The 19,740-nt window shown below is 36.1% G+C and overlaps 3 protein-coding genes across 3 annotated transcripts; 1 reads left to right on the forward strand and 2 right to left on the reverse strand.

Annotated features, from left to right (window-relative positions):
• Positions 1 to 294: 294 nt before the first annotated feature.
• LOC107100221 lies at positions 295 to 10,107 on the forward strand. Its single transcript, XM_015398632.1, has 6 exons — positions 295 to 329; positions 935 to 991; positions 1,538 to 1,592; positions 5,637 to 6,865; positions 8,170 to 8,246; positions 9,363 to 10,107. Exons 3-6 carry the CDS (start codon positions 1,549 to 1,551, stop codon positions 10,002 to 10,004), a joined length of 1,992 nt encoding a protein of 663 aa, XP_015254118.1. The 5' UTR covers positions 295 to 329; positions 935 to 991; positions 1,538 to 1,548; the 3' UTR covers positions 10,005 to 10,107.
• Positions 10,108 to 10,280: 173 nt separating this feature from the next.
• On the reverse strand, positions 10,281 to 13,770 carry LOC107100211 (toll-like receptor 13). Its single transcript, XM_015398620.1, has 2 exons — positions 13,657 to 13,770; positions 10,281 to 13,568 (listed from the first exon to the last, which is right to left on the reverse strand). Exon 2 carries the CDS (start codon positions 13,444 to 13,446, stop codon positions 10,510 to 10,512), a length of 2,937 nt encoding a protein of 978 aa, XP_015254106.1. The 5' UTR covers positions 13,447 to 13,568; positions 13,657 to 13,770; the 3' UTR covers positions 10,281 to 10,509.
• A 1,571-nt stretch (positions 13,771 to 15,341) lies between these two features.
• cnfn (cornifelin) lies at positions 15,342 to 16,639 on the reverse strand. The gene is made up of 4 exons (XM_015398628.1): positions 16,521 to 16,639; positions 16,269 to 16,394; positions 16,043 to 16,179; positions 15,342 to 15,877 (listed from the first exon to the last, which is right to left on the reverse strand). Exons 2-4 carry the CDS (start codon positions 16,390 to 16,392, stop codon positions 15,788 to 15,790), a joined length of 351 nt encoding a protein of 116 aa, XP_015254114.1. The 5' UTR covers positions 16,393 to 16,394; positions 16,521 to 16,639; the 3' UTR covers positions 15,342 to 15,787.
• Positions 16,640 to 19,740: the final 3,101 nt, after the last annotated feature.

Below are 19,740 nucleotides of genomic sequence, written 5' to 3' on the forward strand. Positions count from 1 at the left end.
GCTTTACCACTGTCACCAAACAGGGACCAAATCTTGATTTATCGAGTAATTACATTTTTTGAGAAAATTAAGACATTAATATTTTTTCATTTAAAAATATACTGTACATGTATAGATAATTTTACAAAAATTATCCGATTAAAACAAGAATATCATAATCAACAGGAGAGTTTACCCCCATTGTTTGTATGAAATGGTTTCGCCCTCCCAGGAGCTCTTCGTTAGCGTCAGTCCTGCGCACTACTTTTGCACAAAGAAACGCAGATTCGGTGCGTTGCCGAGCAACGGTAGATTCAAGGGTGAGGAAAAAAAATAACCGGGCCGTTATGGTAAAGTTAAAGTTTTGTTAAAAACGGAGTTTCAATACATTAATATCTTACTACTAGTAGTCTATTTTAGTTCGTTAAAATACATTTGGACTGATTTGATTATTATTATTTTTTTAATCTACAGTAGCTATTTCATACAGGTGTGATTTACTAGCTTACACCTGTTGAACGTTATCCGTTGGCTAACCGCTGTTTTCCAAACGAGGAGGAGTTTTTTGTTTCACATATAAGGCGCATGGATGCTGTGCGACATGCTGTAATTACAGTGGAGCCTCATGTCGCATGTATGTCAGCTTTTAAAACATGCTTGCAGAAGCTTGTGCATTTTTTATTGTGGTAAATTTATTAGTATTCATTGAATTAATTAATTTTTTAAGTGGACCTTATTTCTTACTAGGTTCCTGTGTGATGCAAACTTTGAAACTTTGAAAGGATGTTGGATTTTGGTTGTATAAGAACAATTTAGGATTTTATAACAAATGATAATAATCTAACACAGATTTGAAAAAAAGCTTGAAGACATTAGTTATTTTCACCATAAAACATGTTATGTGTCCTGTGACTTGAATGGCGAAATAATATATATTTTCTTCTTTTTCTGGCAGGTATAGACTTCACAGTTATGGACCTTTTCCAGAGAAACCTGTGGAAGTAGGACTCAGGTAACAGTCTTTTCTTTGAACAGGAAAGATAAATCCAGGCTTATTGTCTTGCTGTGGTTCCTATCACTGTCGCTACAGTCTTTGTATTCGCACTTGGACAGGTTTGCTTACTTCTCTTTCCCTAAATGTGCTTCTGTGTGGTTTAAACTACCATAACACTCTTTCAAGAGTATTTAAGGGACTCTCATTAGAAAAACGTTTTAAAAATGTGAAAACATTTATTTTCTTACTGATTTTTCTGTTTCGTTTAATAGATCTTTTCTGTGAAATGTGTTAGCTATTATAATGGTATACTGAAGAATTAGATGTTAAATACATTTCTTGAGAGGTGCATTATGTTAACAAATTGTAAACTATTTCTGAAAAGTTTCAGGATCTGAACATTGATCCTGGAGCCACTTATCACATACTTTTGTTTTTGAACCGAGTGCATATTCGTTCTCCAAAAAAAACCCCTCTGCCTCTCCATAATTAGTCCTATATTGTTTGACAAGTTTCATCTGGAACATGGTTTAATACCAATTTCTTTCTTTTTTTTCTCTCCAGGCAATTCATAAATGCTTACTGGATTCTTCTCTGTCAGCACATCACAAGACTCCAGGTAGAATTGATCCTTTCTTTTTCCAGACTCTAAAACTGACATGGCATTTTACATGAAACAGATTTTGAGCCCGTCATCTGCAGCCCGGTATTATGATGTATTACAGAGATTTAATAATTTATTAATGTTTTTCTTGAGAAGAAAGGCTGTTTTACTGTTCTTCCATTATTTAAAAAAAAATTACTTTAAAGTGCATAAGGAAACACACCTTTCGGCTGCCAATCTGGAACAAGTCCTGCTCTGTTGATAACTTGATCTCTTTGTTGAATCCTCATTTGTAGGTAGTCTTCCCAAGTATGCGACATTTTTGAGCACTGTGAAACTTTAACCTTGGTAAATATACCCCTCATCTCAAAGATCTTGACAATTTAGGAAAATGTGTTATTTGAGATCTAACTAGCTAGCAGCAATACATTTTTTCTGTTAAGCTCCTTTTGATGCAAAGCAGTGATGGAAGTGATTTTTTTTTCTTTTTTTTTCCTTTGAGGAAACCGTAGTTGGCAGAAAAGGTTTAATTTAAAGCCACTGTTATAAATGGCATATAATCAGCACTCATGTCCTTATTAACATTATTTGACTAAGCTGACCATAAGATTATTGGGATTGCTTGTTTCATGTAATTTTGTGGCAGGGCTAAAATATTTTCATATTCAATTAGTCTAAACCGGAAAGCTAATTTTCACACTTAAAGGTATTAAAGAGGATTATTCTCCGAAATTAAGTGTACAGGTTTATCATAAATGACTTACTTGATGTGCGGCATTCTTGCACTTATGGTTCCCCCAAAAAACAATTAAATCCATAAACTCTGGCTGTGGTGGTACCTACAAAACATTAGCCAATCCACTATATATACTGTCTAAAGTTTATAGGCTAAATTATTTTATTTACATAGGCTCCAAGCATAACCAATACGCTGTTTGGCTATTGGTCTGCCATTACGCCAAAGCACGAAGAAGTATTCCTACGCTTCTTTGCTGCTGCGCCTTTTTTTTTTTTTTTTTTTTTTTTTTTTTTAGCTATTGGTTCACTCTTTTGTGTAAACTGGAGCATCAATGGCTGAAAAGAATTTTGAAAAACTAAATGTTTTGGTAATTAGCAAGACGGTGAGTGTTGGCTATAAGGATCGAGCTCTTCTGATGGTAAAAAACTGATTTTGTAATCATGGAATATTTTTATTACGAATATGATGGATTACTTTTTATCCTTAGACCCTTACGGACAAATATAATGGAATATAAACAATCTAAGATTGGATTTATAATGCAGCCTCAAGATAGGACATCGAAATTTTATTTAAAAAATTTGCATTTAACATGCTGCACATCTTTATTAATTGTGCTTTGGTGCTCATGGTGTCCATAAAATAAAATTGGCGGTTGAATTGTGGAAAATTTAAGTTTACTAAGGATATAAAACATGTCTATATTGGTAAGAGTTTAACCTGGGTTATTTTAAAGTGTGCTGCTGTGTTTAATGTAAATGCACAAAACCGAGAGCTGGCGACCCAGTGGTTGTTAAGAAGATAGAAGCAGTTCAACAACATCATGCAGATTTTTTTTCTAAATACAATGTTTTTATTTAAAAATCTATTTTGTCTAAATTATGATATATATTACTAGGGCCGGGTATTTTCATCAAAGTCCTGAATCGATTCAATTTTGATTAATGCAGTTGTAAATCGATTAATTTCGATTCAATCTCTTTTTACAATAATGAAAGTGGTTCAACTGTGTTTCGAAATACTCATGTATTTTAATTTTTCCTGTCACATTAAACACAAAGTGCAAACTTGTAAATCAGACAGTTTAAACTTGAGATGTGAACAAAACTCTCATAAGTCTCATAAGTGCAAACTTGTTTGTGAAAAGTGAAAAAGTGAAGCCTCACTTGAGCAAACGGATGTGACACCTTATATCTGCAGCGTTGTCTGTAACAGCCACCGGGTGTTTGCTGGTCAGCCCCCATGTCTTCAGTCAACCTATTGGCTAGATGTGCAGCTGTCTGGCTTGAAGTAATCTTGAGTGCATCTTTCCTGCTCATTTGAACGTCACGCGCATATAATACTAATACTAATACACTATAATACTCATTCAGCGTTGATCCCTGAGTGTTGGATTCTGAACTGTTTCATATTTCTGTTGGATGCTAAAGCTCAACACATTGGCACAGAGCAGATCGTGCGGGACGGGAAGTCATGTGCAGAAACAAAATAAAACATTGGGTTAATTTTCAAAAGAAAAGTCTAAATAATTTTCTGTGGTGACTTGCCCTTACTTCAAGAGTCACCATAATGGTCCATCAAAAAGCCTAAAAAGGCTGTATTTTTACCTACAATGGCCATAATGTTGTAGACTCCTATATTTATTTATTTTATATGATTTTTATAATGTGCATATTTTATCTTGCTATGCGAAAATATATATGCATTAACTTATTAAAGGTATTGTGGAGGATTTTTGCATATATTTTTAAAAGGCCTGCCCTCTCCATTAAAAAAAAAAAGCGTATGCGAGAGCATGCACAAGCCCATCTGTCATCATGCACACTATTTAAAAGTTGCTGTTCTCATAGCTCATACAAGCTAATGCTTCCCGAATGTAAGCTCTAACCCCTAAATCCTTCAATCACTGTATAGAGAGAGAAATGGACTACATAGTGGACTTTATAGCAAACGTTTAGACAGATATTCACTGCTTTTTGCTCTGTTGGTAACTCCTCCTTCACTGCGCGGTGCCTGCACCATCTTTTTATCAGTTGCAGCCGAAGCAATAGCCTATGGCGACAGCAGGACGCTGTTACAGTAAATCCCATAATGATTTGCGAGGAGAGCTTTCCACACAAAGCATTCTGGGATATATCTGCCTCTTCTGCGGCCTTTCTTTTCTTCTCATTCACTTCATAAACACTTTTTCTCTTAAGACCCTCGGCCATTTTCAAAGAACTGTTGTGAGAAAGGTGAGCATCAGTGACTGTGAAACCATAGCTCACGACAGATATACGCCTGAAAGTGCGCATGTGCAGAAAAATATAGCTAACAGGACGTCCTTACGTAAACATATCACCAGAATGATTGACAATTATGAGGACCACTTATTTAGAGGATCCACCCGGAAATAAAAGATCCTTTAATGGCTATTTTTACAATTTCATTCTTTGACATTGGGCTGCTCTGGAACCCACAAAGCTATTTTCATTTTATGTCAACATGTGTTGAAATGACAAATAAAACTCCTTAAAATATGATGGGGAATGGCATATTGTTTTCATTTCTATAATTTTTGTATTTGTGTGTGTTGATTTTCTCTTTAAATAGGAGATAGAGAGAAAGAGGCTTTGTAAAACCATCTCCTGTTAGGGCCAAGCAGCAAGAGGAGCAGAAAAGAGAGACATAGAGTGAGAGAAGTAACCGTATTAAGACATTTGCCAACCTGCCTCAAATTCTCCATTATCCCTGTTCCCAAGATGCCAAGGTCCACAGGACTTAATGACTTTAGACCCGTTTTCCTGACCTCTGTGGTTAAGAAGTCCTTTGAGCACCTTGTGCTTTCACACCTGTAAAAGTACACAGGTAGCTCTCCTCTATCAGTCCGGCTCAAAGATGTGTCCTTGTCCTGTGTATCTTTAAAAGACAAGAAGGCTGTCCTATTTAGATGACCTCCGTACACACAGTGTGATCCACCATCGGAAGGAAGGCCTTCAACCCCATATAATCTGGCTAACAGAGTAACAATGCACATGATGTATAAAGAATAAACCTAACAGTTGCTTTCTGACATAAAATATCAAAAGTATATTGTTTTGCTATTGCAGTATGACAAAATACAGCAAAGCTCAAGGGTTTTTTGATCGTTAGAAGAAAAATATATTATTTCGCCATTCAAGTCCCAGGAAACATAACTTGTTTTATGGTGATCATTAGATTTTCTAAATGTTTTTCTTGTAAGTTATTTGATCTACTAAAGGAAGTGCTTCCTTTTCAAGGTCTATATCCACCTAATAATTTCATTTCATCAGTTTATTTTATCTTTATTCTCTCCACAGAACACCCTGCACCATGAGCCACAGATGTGGCAGGTCCTCACCAGAGAGAAGTGATTTATATAAAGAGCAGTCAAAAGCAGCAGATGGCAAGTGTTTCTGTTTCAACACACAGAGTGGGAACTCTAAATATTTTAATCAACACAAAGACAAGCAGCACAAAATAAGACGTCTGAAGACCAGAAAGGAAAGATATCAGAAGGCTGGAAAAGGCACCTCAAAAAACAGGGCACACCTCCACGACTGTTTTTGCCAGAGCAGGAAAGACTTGACCTTTTTCCCAAACTGTTGTCAATGTCGTCATCGGCCAACAAGGAAAAAAACACCAATTTCAAGTGCTCCTCTCGTTACACAGGAGCCAAGTATTATCACGGATAGCCGTCTTACAGGACACCATGGTCTCTTTAATCATGAGGTAAAGTCCATTGACATTGAACGCCTGCTAAGAAAGAACTGCACACTTCAAAGAGAACAGAATACAGAGGAGGTAAAGGATTACTCCTCAAATTTATCTCCAACAACTTGCAGTCCTGTTCTGCTGTCCAGTGATGGTTTGCTGGGTGCTAATGTTGAAGGATGTATGGCAAGTAAAAGGAATGCTACTACAAAAACTCACGATGACTCCCAAGGTATAGAAACGATAAACCTTCAGTCCAGCAATAAAGAGACAGATGTAACACCAGGAGTACTACAACTTTACTCTTCTAGTGAAAGTCGTAAAAGCCTTAACCAATCTAAAGACAGCATCCAAACAACCAAGACTAAAAGTACAGATAAGGGTTTGTCTGGAATGAACGAAGCCTTCTATATGAAACCTTTTGACAATCGAGATAAAATCAATACTTTAAACAGGACAGCAAATGAGATGATTTGTGATCAAAAGCAGCTTTATAAGAACCAGGACACTCAGACTAAAGAGAATGATCTAATATTAAGTCCATTTGGACGAGTTCCCTTCCTCTCTGACAAAAATCCTGACCTTATTTTAAAGAACACACATGTATTGGCTGCACGTTTGTCAGAGTCCCTACATCTTCCAGTTTCAATCAGGAGAAACCCGTTGTCAGAAAGCAAAGAGGTTTTGCTAAAATCCCTGCAGGAGAGACATGGACCGTGCCTACAAGAAAACCTAAAGGAGCTACAGAGATCTCTGGGATTTCTTATAGAGCCTTCAAAGGCAACACTGGAGAAAGAAAAAGACGTGATGGGAGAAGATTACCTTTTCTCTACAGGTAAAAGATAGGACATAAGGAAAATTGCTTAATGATTTTTTTTATTTATTCAACATTGTAAGAAACGTTGCAGTTAAAGATTTGACCCTTAATTTTGGTAATGGGATTAGTTCAGATGGCTTTTTTTAGACTAACATGCTCTTATGTAAATGTTAATACTATTACAACTATGGATCTTTGTGGGAACACATCAATCAATCATTGATTATGTGATATCTGTTTATAGGGCTGGGCCTCAAATTAATATCTTGATAAATTGGACAGTTTTACCTCAATAATGATAAATGCAAGATAAATGCTCCGGCTCCTCTCTCTGAAATCAATGGCATGTGTAGGAAATTCAACAGAACAGACCTATTTTTCATGTATTTATTGAATAAATCACATTAGGTATCACTTTCAATAAAATATGAAAGTCTTGTAACTTTTCAGGTTTAAACAATTACCAATGCATCATTAAACAGGAGAAACATTTTACCTTTCGCAAACATTTTTGCACAAAATGTAATGGAGCCTTTTGCACATCTTTGAACTCAACAGCGAGAATTGTGCTGTAGGCGGTGGATGTTGGATGTGTTACTTTGGGTAGTCCCGACATTTTTCACAAACTTTGCATTTTGTGTTCATTTGCTCAACATCTATGGCATAATTTTCGAACCATCGAACTGAGCGCAAAGTGAGAACGATGTGAATCATTTAAAGCCATACACCCTCATTCAAAACCTGACTGCCGCATGCTCAGCTTCATCTCTGCTTCTTCACTGGGCTCATCCGACATTCTCTTTGTTTACGCTTCTGACTGGATTGGTGAAGTCCCATGATTACACACACGCTGCCGTGTCTTAAAGGGAATGCAAACCCTCGGTTATCGTAGTAAGTGACTGTAACGGTAAAGATCTGGTTTATCGCCCAGTCCTATCTGTTGAACTAATTGGCCTGTAGTTACAACAGCAAAGGTTCAATCACGTGCAAAATATTTTTCCACAACATTTGTTTAGTTAAATGTTTTAGAAATAACATGGTTCACAATTTCTTAAAGTGATTTACGTTTTAGAAGATATCTTTAAAGAAAGTACTAATCCGTTTTTGGTTCATATTTATTAAAGCTTCAGAGGAAATCAAATCAGTTTAAAATTTCTCTTCTTGTTCACTTATACTTCAAACTGCTAATATTTTGTCTTTGTCATGAATCGTATCTTAGCAACATGGATTACCGGTAACATGAATGCATGTGGTCAGCATATATTTAAAGAGAAAACAGTAGTGAGCACTGATGGAATTCCAGTTTTGTTTCCCTCTTTCAGATACATCTTTGAAAACCACAGGAAGTGAAAATTTTTGCAGGAAATCCAGTTCACAGTCACGTCACAGTCTACAGCTGGTAAGATCTACTTACTTAACATTGAAAACACAGGGATGGAGCTCAGTACGTACCATTAGCTAAGTCATAATTGCTTTAAAGGCAAATATTACAGGAGCAAGAATACAATCTGACAAAAAGCTGTGTAACACACATCAGCCTAGCAGAGTATAAGAGTGACTGCACAGTAGCTGTTTCTTCAATATTTTGAGTGTTTTCTGTTGTTTTTTTTTTTCAAGTTCTGAGGTATTCAGTGGTGATTCAAGACTCTGTTAATAGCCCAACTTGTGTAAATATATTTCTAATATTTAACATTTACTTATTGGAGTTCTGTTATATATAGTCTTTTTTTTTCATTTCTGCTTCACTAAAGGTTAACTCTGTTTTGAAAGTTGTTTTTAATTTCAACTACAGTATAATCAAAAACTGCTAGGCTTTCTATACTGGTGTGGTCCTTTGACAGTTGGCAAAAGCTTATGTTGAAAACACTTTATATGTGTCTATTACATACAAAAAAAACAGTATTATTTTAAGTGAGCTGTGTGCAAAATACCTAAAAACGCCTGAGTTTATTTTGTCATTGAGTACTGTAAAAGCTAAACTAAAATTCTAATTAGGATCATATAATGTAAGAATTTATATTCAGATTCCAATTTTGAAGTATTTTCAATTGCTGCTTCAATAAAAACAAAAAGGATTTTTTTTCAATATTTTTTCTGTTTCCAGATTTCTTAAAGTATAAAATGTAAAAAAAAAAAAATAATCAAAAAAAAGGTAGATATGCAAAGAAGGGGTAATTTTACCCAAAGCACACATTGATATCTCTTGTAAAAAAAAATGTCTTTGTAGCTAAACCAAGAAAATATGTTTGGTTAAATTATTACTTTAACAGCCCTAAAAGGTTGAGTAACCACATCCACTTTCTAACACTATGAGGTGCTTTCTGGACTATCACATATTTGATCTTCATTGCTTAAATTTAAAGAATTCCTTTACCTTTGAATCAAAACAGATTCAAAGGTGAAATGGCAGAAGCACAAAGTTTAAGGTTAGAATAGGATAGTCTTTTATTACTATGCTTTTATGTTTAAAAGCCCTTTTGTATTACATTGGTGTTTTCTGTTTTTCTGTATGCAGGTTGCTGAGGAGGTGGCAAACCCAGCTGATTCCTTTGTCAACATTCTGGATGAAACCTTTAGACCTGATTACTCTCCTCAAGTCTTCATGGACTTTGAGCCTTCTGGGACCTCAGTAAATGACTTGTTTACTCACTATCAAATATTACCCAAAGGAGAAAATGTCTCAAGGCCAGAGTGTTGGGAAGAAACCAGATCTAAGACTCAAGAGTCAGCTATGTGCAATTCATTTGAAAGCCAATTTTTGAACCAGTCTTGGAAGTCAAGACAGTGGATTAGTGAGCAGCAGCCACATCATAGCAAAGTCCAGCATTTCTTTCCATACCAAGATAGACATTTAGCAGCTATGCAACAAGATAGACATTTAGCAGATACGCAACTTTTTCCCCAGGAACAGAACGAATCTGAAACTGACAGATTTTATTCTGCGCCTGTCTACCAATCCAAAAGTCACAGTTGCCCACAGAACAATCTCTTGCAGACTTTTGGTCAGCTTTCACCTTTTCACCCAAACTTCAGGTCCAATCCTGCGGACATGATGGACTATCCCCCATCCCACATGCTTGAAAAAAGTCTGGCTCCTCGTTCTTCATCCTTACACAGCCCTGAGCACTGGTCTTTTCCTCCTATGAGACTGTACTAAGGTGCTGTTGATGTCTAGATGGATGACTGCCTGCAAAAAGTTCTCTTAAGATTTAACACCATCAAGATAAAGTGTGCCTGTTTGCTTATTTGAATCATATTAAATGGAAAGTTTATATAGATATAGATATATATGTCATCATAAACAGTTTCTTTCATTTTCATAAAAGGCAACAAAAAATTATGCAAGGTTTGCATCTTTAAAGCATGTTTTATTATGCCAAACACTGCATAACATATAAAACAGCAAAAAAATACAGTTCTCTGTAGAGTGGGGGTTTTCTTTATAAAAAAAATGCTGTTTTGAAAGTTTCTTTACATTTATTTATTTTTATGTACAGAGGGCAGCATTTATTGAAAGTGTACAAAGTAAAAATTAACTTTGAAAGACAGATATAAATTGATCATCCAACATTAAATGCTAGTGGTGGTTTTTCTGGAAAAAACAACACATTAGAGCTGATATCAAAATGTAGTTTTTCTTTCAGTCAACACAGGAAATCATTTTAAGGTAAACAAAGATTGTTTTCATCTGACAAGAGTTTTTCTTTTTTGTTGTTGGTGGGAGGAAAGTCTTCGTCTGTCTCATTGTGTTCTGTTTCCAGTGCACTGCCTGTTCTGATTGCCCTGCGAAGCTGATTCCAGAACAGCTCTTGGGCCTGTGAAGGATTTGTGCAGTCAGAGCCAGGCCATTGAAGATAGGTCTTTTTTAACATAACTTTCCTCATGCGGTGATAGGATGACATCTGTCTGTCAGAGATCGGCTCCAGAAACACGAGCAGTAGAACGTCCCTGTGCTCATCAAACAGCCTGTAACTTGCCAGTTGGATTTCCAATGAGCACCATTCACTCCGTAGAAAGTTATTGCTTACCACACAGATAGTTTTCCTGCTGCTGTACACTGCAGTGACGATGTTGTCCACAATGTTACGACCCAACTCAAAGTCCCTGTGATGCAGGCAGAGCTTAAAGGACGATCCATTTCCCTCCAAGTTGGGCAGCAACTGCTTCATGACCCACTCCTCATCAGAGAAATTATAGGAAATAAAAGCATCATATTTGCATTTTTCCTCCTTCTCTCTGAGTCTATTCCATTGATCACCAAACCAGGAACGGAACACATAATAGCTGTACTTCATTTTCCAGTATAATTTGACATAAAGTAAAGGAGAGACTGCAAACACAAATAGCACAGCTGCAGTACTGAAAAACATATACTTTCCTAAATCTATGTAGCAAACTCTGGTGTCAAAATTATGAAATTTGATTGTTTTATTCTCTTGGCAGGGCATTGCGTACAGATAGATGACCTGAACATTAGGGTTTTTCACTGTATAATTTTGCAGAAGACTGTTTTTGCAGGCACAGCTAAGGGGGACATCACGTATGTCAAGATACTGGAGTAAAGGCAAGCTCTCAAGAGCATCTACAGAAATGCTCTGCATCACATTTCGATTTAGCTGAAGAATGCGTAAGTGTGTAAGATTCCCAAAAACCTCTTTGGAGAAGTTCTGAATTCCCATATTTTCTACAACCAATCTGGTCAAATTTCTAAGATTCTTGAAGACGCCTGGTCGTAACTTGGCCACTCCGACGCAGCAGTTATCTAGCGTGAGGAACTCTAAACTTTTCAGATCATCAAAAACTTCAGGCTTAAGAGTAGATATGTGGTTGTTGGTAAGGTACAGCGATTTTAGCGAGTGGAGTCCTTTGAAAAAGCTTTTGGGTAAAAGTACTAAGCCATGATTTCTCTGATTGTCAAGTTTCAGATTCCTGAGTTTTCTGAGTTTTTCAAATGGTGAAATTGTAACCTCTGAGTGGTAATTAATCAGATTTTTTTGTAAATCCAGCACTGTAAGAGTGTCTTGAAAAGCTCTGTAGTATGAAGAGTCAATCTGTTTGAGGTAGTTTCCATCTAGGTAGAATTTTGAGAGACTTTTTAAGCCCTCAAGGCCTGATTGCTGAAAATGGGCGATCTTATTACCTCCTAAGTCCAAAGTTATTAATTTTCCTAGGTTCATAAAGGTTCCATTAAATATGACAGAAATGCGATTGTTGCGTAGATTGAGGATTTGCAGGTTGTAATTATCGCTAAATGTTTCTTTAAATAAATCAGTGAGGAGATTATTGTCTAGCCGCAGGGTCTTAAGTCTTTTTAGACCTTTTAGGGCTTTGCGATCGAGAAAAGCTAAATTATTTATGTTGAGCTTCAACGTCTCAATATTTGGCATGTGACTGAAAGCATATCTATTGATTGAACGGATTCGATTGTAACGGTAGCTCAATTCTTTTAAACTATTAAAATAAGTCCCATTTTTCCTTATACAACTTGGTAGTAAAGTAAGATGGTTATGCTCTGCATTAAACTTACTAATATTGGTTTGATTGTTTAAAAACTCCAGGCAGTTTACTTTTTTAAGCTCATTATTGGATAAATCTAAGGTTCCAATGATTTTAGGGCAGATTGATAAGGTATTATTATTTATATTCTTGATGCAATTATGTCGTAAATCTACATTTTTTATCCATTTTAGCTTTCTTCTTAGAAAAATGCATAAATCCATAAGAAGGGTGTTATTCTTAAGACCCATCCCTGAGAATGCAACATGACCTGCATTGATGTTGCTGATGTTTAAAAACTCCACCGCCTTGACACTTGTTGACTGCAATAGCAGCCTCTTAACATTGCTTAGATCCACTCCTTGTAAAGCTATTGAAGGTAGTTTAGAATTGAATGAGAAGTCAAGAAGATTGATGAACCTGAATAGTGATGGTCTACATCCCAAAGTGTGCAGATTGTTTCTGCATAAGTGTAACACCTTTAACGACTGTGGTAGCGATGTATTTAAATCACTAAGTGAAGTCAGTTTGTTTAAGCAAAGGTCTAAGAACTTTAAATTTGTAAGAGCTGCTACAGACTTTATTAACATGGAAAAATTTGTGAGATGGTTGTTCCTCATATTTAATATTTCTAGATTAGCAACGTTGGAGAAAATCTCTCCAGGCAACATTGTTAAATTGTTGTTTGCCAGGGAGAGGGAGGTGAGGTTATGCAGGTCCTCAAACAATAAAGGGCTGAGCTCTGATAAATTGTTAAAGGACATATTTAGATACTTAAGGTGATATAGCTTCTGAAAGGCCAAAGGATCAATCGATGTCAGATTGTTCTGAGCTAAACTGAGGAACTCTAAGTTTGGTAAATGAGCAAAGCTGTTGTTGAGAATGGTCTCAATAACGTTGAAAGACGCTGTAAGGTTGACAGCAGATCCAGGGAGGTCGTCTAATATGCCAGACATGTTCTTTTGTTTTTGATTGTAGCAGTGGAAACTTGTCATGTTTGAATATGGATCTCCAATGCAGCTATTAAAGCTGTAGCTGCAGATTTGCTGAATAGCACAAAGGATGAATCCAAACAGTGTTACTTGATAAAACAGAGTGGCCATTTTTTTATAGTTAATAACCACAAATGAAGATTTTAAAGATCTCTAACTGCTTCGTGGTTAGTTATGATGTAATGACGGATCGAATCTCATGGTTGCCTTATTGGGTCTGAAGAAGCAGAACTCTGTGAACAAACAGCATTTCCAAATCAGACTCTAATAAATACAATTACAGAAGCAATATGTCAGTTCAAAGAAAAAAATCAGTTTTACCTTTTTCCTCGTAGTTTCGGGTAGAGTCCCACGATCAAGATAAGCGTTTAGTTCTCTGGAAACTTGCACCCTGTTGATTAAAAATAATGTATAGTTTCCTCTTTTTTTTTTTTTTTATGACTTTCATAACCCAACACCGCCTCTTGTCTTTTACTTCCTGTCCACTGTACATCTGCAGTCTACACAGCACTTCTTCAACACCCCCCTGCTGGTGAAGCTTCTCAGTCATCCAGGACATGGTAACTTTAATAAGGTTAAAGCACTGAGCTACTGTTGAAACAGAACTGAGATGTTTTGTGTCTATAGAATACTCAACTGTTCACCTGCACCTCAAGGATAAGGGATACAGTACTTTTCTGATAAATAAAATAGATAAAGTGTGCCTGTTCATAGACAGAAAATAGCTGGTTTAAGGTAGGAGTGAAGAAAGTAATTCAAAATAAAAGCAACTGTAAACAGGAGGATGCCTCAAATTTCAGTAGAAAAAATAAATAAAAAAACAGAGAACACCAATTTGCCCAATATCCAGTCATTTCCAAAGCAGTTTACAAGTTCTTGCATGAGAATGAACATCTCTCCTAAGCCAGGTCAACAGCGGCTGAGAAAGCTCAACAAATTATGGACAAGACGTTTTTATCTACAAAATAAAAAAAATAACAGCTGCCTTAGTGTTAACTTTTTTGTGCTCACCTCCCTGAATGGTGTGTAATTTCTCTCCCTATAGAAATTAACCAAGGGTTTGCTGCTCATGCTAATCTTTTTTAATTACTGATATCTAGCTACATACAGTGTTTTTATTGATAGCACTTGTTTTACATCTCATGTGTTATAGTCATATTAACTGACAGAGAAATTGCAGAAGAGACATTTTCCTTGATTGGTTGGAGCATGGAGTAACACATTATTGCCCTTTCATATTCTTTGCTACACTCTTGTAGTATTTAATTTCTCCTGCTTAAACTGGGAAGAAGCACTTGCAATATGAAAATGACGCTCATAAAAACATGAACAGTCATCATATGGAATCTAAAAGAGAAATCCCTATTGGTCTAATTGCTGGCTTCAAACTACACTTTATCCATGTCCTTTTAGCAGCTGACTTCAGTGTGGCCACAAAGATAGCGTGACAAATTCTCCACCTAATTTCAGATCTTTGGACTTCCAGTATTACTCAATAAAAAGTAGAATGAGCGCAATAAGCACAAAAACTTCTACTGAATTTGCCAATGCTTTAGCTTTCATCTGATCAACATTACATTGTTTATAGTGTAATCATTACCTTATTGAATTTTATATTAAATTACTTACATGTTTAAATGTATTTGGTAAAACTCTGAAACATCAAAAAATTGTATTTTGCTGATAGTTACAAAATCTCAAAAAACCTAATTCCAGTCTATACCTACTCTCAGTTGGTGATGATAAACACAATAGATTCATATTTACTGTATTGTACTTCACAAATGAATTCATTTAGGGTTTGAGACTGACAATTTTCATATTTCAAGCTTGTTATTACGCTTCCTTACCTTGAATGTAACCAGTTCCTCTCACCTTGACCCTGCAGTGAGCTCTGCTAACGTGTGATTTAATAACACGTACTTAGTCAGAAAGAAGAAGAGGGTTGCAGCCCAGTTCCTGATGTAAAAGTAATTGAACCCACAAAACACAATTTCTTTCTTGTTTTATTGAAATACTGGTGATTGTGTAAGTACAATTACAGAGAATTATTCCTATAAAGACAATTTTATGTGTTATTGAAACATGATTAATTGAAAATTAAATAGTATTCTATGTTGTTTTTTTGTTTGTTTGTTTGTTTGTTGTTTGCATACCTAAATAAATATGAGTCTTAAATGTCCAAAACTATCAGGGCAAAAGAAAAGGTCAAGACTGCTTTAAATGTCCCTATCCTTCATTGTTCATAATTGGTTTATTTTTTGTTCTGCCTCCACCTCACATTATTAACATTGTTATTTCAGAACATATATAGAATGTTACACAATAGTAAGAAATGTTAATGATACAAAATAGGTATAGTTATAGTTAAGAAATGTTCAAAAACAAGTTTCAGATCAGACAAATATACAAATTCTAACTTGTTATTCTAAATAATTAGTCAGTGATCAGTTTATCCCCTTATCTTCTGCTCTCGTGCCATCTGGCACAGTCCACATAAAGGCAGGCAGGCCATGACCAACCAATCATTACACACCGAGCCCTAAAATTCAAAGAGATCATTACAATTACAAAAATATTCATTTAAATGTTACATACAAATACTTTTCTTAACATACAAAAACTCTAGATATAAAAGTGTAAAGAATGTATACCATTTTGAAATTAATATTTCTTTTTTTTAATCTAACAGCTTTTCCAAACTCACTTCAATGTTGTTCTTATTGCGGATGCTTGTTCTTAAAGCAATCAATGCTCCTGGGAGAAAAGGTAGACAGCAGCTCTCTCCGTTGTCCCGGGCCACATTACAACCAAGGATGCATGGGATGAATGCTCCACATAGACCTGTAGGTGAAAAGCAGGTTAAAGAATTTTTAACTCAACGATGGAGAAGTGTGACCAGCTTATTTTTAAAATCCAATGAAAACTCTTACAGATGACACAGTCATCACAGCAGTCGAACACACTTGTACTCCACTCTGAAGAACGTGCTGTAGTTACTGCGTATTGTCTGGCATTGGTAGGTTGTGTGTTGATAACATTAGACTGGAAAGCCATGGCTAAAAGCAAAGGAAAAGATTAGTTGGGAAACAGTTGGAAACTTTCTTTTTATTGTTCATCCTACTGAGAAGAGTTTAATATCCATCGCAGCAAATTAAATGGTTAAAAAATAGATGAGACATTACCTTCTAAGGCTTGTGTCCTTGAAGAATGCACAGATGCCAAAGATGGTCACTGCTGGAGAGACAAAGCATGGGAACTGCTCTTATATTCTGCTCTTAACTCAAATAACTGTTTCTGTACTTATGTCACACAGCAAACAAGCGAACCATAGGTTAACAAGCGCAAACCTTAGGCAAAGAAAAAACTATTCAGAACTGAGGCTTTTATTTTGGCTTTTGAAGGGATCCTCCTTAAATGAAGTGGCTTTATCAGTGGGAAAGCAACTAGGGAACAAAGGAGGTTTGACTTTTGATTTTGTTCTTTGACTTTTAACAAGTTGGTGAGGTGTGGTTTGTGTGTACTGAGGGTCAAAGTGGAGGCACTACACACAAAGAAATAAATTTGTGCTTTTGTGTACGAAAAGCAAATTGAAGGGAGGAAGTGACTGGGTGAATTAATCAGGGGGGTGGGGCGCTCTGGTTGGGTGGCCTGTGCGGTGCGTGTGCTGCCCAACATGCTTTTGCTGGCGGTTGTCTGGGTGCGGGGCAAGGGGCCACGGTTGGTTAGTGTGGCGGTGTCACAGTTCCTCCCCTTCCATCCTGATTTTAGGTTCACTTATTGGGTCATCCGATAATCCTGGGACCGATCACCGGTGCCGCCAGGTCCTTGGTCTTGGGATTATTGGATGTGAGTGCTATGTGTGAATGTGCATCTGCGTTTTTTATTTTATTTTTTTTTCCCTCATCTTCAGAGAGACTGTGTGGTGTGTGGGGGGCACGAGGGTGGGAAGGCGTGATTGAGACTTATTTTTTCTTTTCAAATGGGAAACAAAACGTCTTCAAACTTGGAAAAAAATCCAACATTTTGGGAAAAACTAGATCTGCTATTTTTACAGCTTTTGGGAGATACTTTTGTATAAAGTAGGGCAGTAATTTATAAAAATGTTTAATTGAATTCTAGTTTTCTGCCAAACAGCAATGATGAACTGCATGGCAGCATTCTAAACCTAGCAATTGTAGTATCTAGGATAGAGCTGTCAGTCTGGTAAAAAAAAAAAAAAAAAATGGTTGTTGATCGAAATTGTAAAGGTGAACTTATTTTTGAAATATAAAACTGACTAAAACTAGACTAAAACCTTTTAAACTTTTAGTCAATTAAAACCCACTAAAAGTATCACATATCGTAATGACTGAAACGCGGCTAAGACTTACAATAGTTTTCGTTCTGAAGACTAAGACCAAATTTAAGATGGCTGTCAAATACAACACTGCTCCTGACTTATACAACACTTGCCCATAACTTATCCAACTTACTCTGGTGTTTTTGCCAATTTCTTCGTATGTCGGCATACGCTGGCTAAATCGTCAAGCTGTGACAGAACCATGAGGCTGTGCACTTTAAGATTAAGATGCTAATTTTTGTCCGCAAATCTGTGTAGTTTTGCATTAAAACAAAGGAGAATACCTCAGGGCTGGACTATAATGAAGAACAAAAAATGCAGCCTTCAGTTGATCCAAGTTGGTCCAGTTTAATTAGAATGTTGTTATTTAGCAAGTTTTTTAATTGATGTGACCTCTGGAAATAAATCAAATAATGACTAATATTAAAACAGCCACCTATATTAAAGAACATTTACAGCAACAGAAGAAAACAAAGAACTAATTGTGTGAAGAGGGTGGAAACGATAATATTAATTAGGTAACTAAGGCATAACTAAAACTGAACAACAAAAGTTAAATATTGACACAAGAACAACCCAACATGATTAGAGCAATCAAGAATCTATAAAACCAAAAACAAATACCTCAAAGTTTTGACATGTTCCTTATGTTCCTAACTGAGCACTTCTCTCACAATCTGCAGGTTTAGTAGTGGTTCCTAGAATTTGGAGGTAGATATTCAAGTTATTACATTCCTCTCCTGTGGCACCAAATTCCGCTTTTAAACCATGAGCCAGACAACCTGTCTAAGTTTTAAAATAGGCACAAAATAAAATCTGCTTAATAGCTCTTGAAGTTGAAGTTGAAGAGAGCTCTATCTCTCCATAGTTAAGCTGCCATAGACTTAGGCTGCTGGAGGACATAGGGACCACTTTTCATCACCTTGCTTCACTGAAAATCCATTCTCCCATTTTGCAATATTTATTAGTTCAACTACTAACTTCTCAATGCATAGTAGCTACATCTGATCTGGTCTTTGTTTAGCTATGACACTGTCTTAATAGCGATGCATCAGCTTGGCTGTTGCTGTCAATAACTTCATTTTATGGACGATACAGTTGTCCCTGTTTTTTCAGTATTTCTACCTGATTTGTTCATAGAAGTGTTACCTGAGCTTTTGCTGTAACTATCTGTATGTGGTCTCTTTCATTCTGTTATCTTAACATCTGATTCAGGCCCATATGCTTAATTATGTTTATTTCACATGACAAAAACACCTATGAAGCTTGTCTATTATCATATTTTCTAATATACTGTATAAAGTAGGGTTGTCGTGATAATAAAATTTCAAAATGGATACAAATACCCAAGAAATGTTCAATACTAATACCACTTTTGATACCGTGGAGATAAAATATCTAAATATAACATGAAAAACTTACCTCTTTCAATCTCATCATGGAATATGCTGTTCCACTGTCATACATGATAGCTGAATTAGTGTGCAAATAAATACAAAAAAAAAAAAAATGAAAAAACAAATCTAACAATAAATAAATAAATAAACTAACAATATTTTAAATTTGTCTGAGCTATTATTTTTTAGGATTGACAGGAGTAATCAGGCTTCCTCCGAGTCTAAAAGCATGACTGTTAGGTTAGCTGGCTTCTCTAATTTGTCCTTGGTGGGAGTGTGTGTGTACATGGTTGTGTGTCTTTGCGGGTCTCTGTGTTGCCCTGTGACAGACTAGCAACCTGTCCAGATTTACCTTCCCTCTAACCTGTACACTGGCACCAGCCCCGACACAGCCCTGACGGGGACTAAGCATTAAAAAATGGATGGATGGATTATTATTTTAAGGTGCGTATAATCCAGATATCTAAGATTAGAAATATATGCATTATTAATACCATGCTGAATTTGTATTGTATCCAGATACAGCGTTTAATGATCTATGCTTTTCTTGTATAAATAGTTTTGACAACCCTGCTACAATATATGTATCAGTGCCTCTGTGTTACTTTTGTGTGTCTGCTGTCTTCTTAAACCCCCTGAAGATGGTAAATTGGTACATTCATGCTG

Source organism: Cyprinodon variegatus, unplaced genomic scaffold (genome assembly GCF_000732505.1).
Source record: "Cyprinodon variegatus isolate N-32 unplaced genomic scaffold, C_variegatus-1.0 Scaffold946, whole genome shotgun sequence".
Taxonomy (NCBI): domain Eukaryota; kingdom Metazoa; phylum Chordata; class Actinopteri; order Cyprinodontiformes; family Cyprinodontidae; genus Cyprinodon; species Cyprinodon variegatus.

What these genes read in the sequence shown, in the direction of transcription:
- cnfn (XM_015398628.1), bottom strand. Translation starts at nt 16,392, where the DNA reads ATGGCTTTCCAGTCTAATGTTATCAACACACAACCTACCAATGCCAGA. An exon ending in CTGTGATGACTGTGTCATCT is followed by an intron (nt 16,180 to 16,268) that starts GTAAGAGTTTTC and finishes TTTCACCTACAG; the next exon opens with GTCTATGTGGAGCATTCATC. An exon ending in GCAATAAGAACAACATTGAA is followed by an intron (nt 15,878 to 16,042) that starts GTGAGTTTGGAA and finishes TTTGAATTTTAG; the next exon opens with GGCTCGGTGTGTAATGATTG.
- LOC107100221 (XM_015398632.1), top strand. Translation starts at nt 1,549, where the DNA reads ATGCTTACTGGATTCTTCTCTGTCAGCACATCACAAGACTCCAG. An exon ending in AGCACATCACAAGACTCCAG is followed by an intron (nt 1,593 to 5,636) that starts GTAGAATTGATC and finishes TTCTCTCCACAG; the next exon opens with AACACCCTGCACCATGAGCC. An exon ending in CACGTCACAGTCTACAGCTG is followed by an intron (nt 8,247 to 9,362) that starts GTAAGATCTACT and finishes TTCTGTATGCAG; the next exon opens with GTTGCTGAGGAGGTGGCAAA.
- LOC107100211 (XM_015398620.1), bottom strand. Translation starts at nt 13,446, where the DNA reads ATGGCCACTCTGTTTTATCAAGTAACACTGTTTGGATTCATCCTTTGT.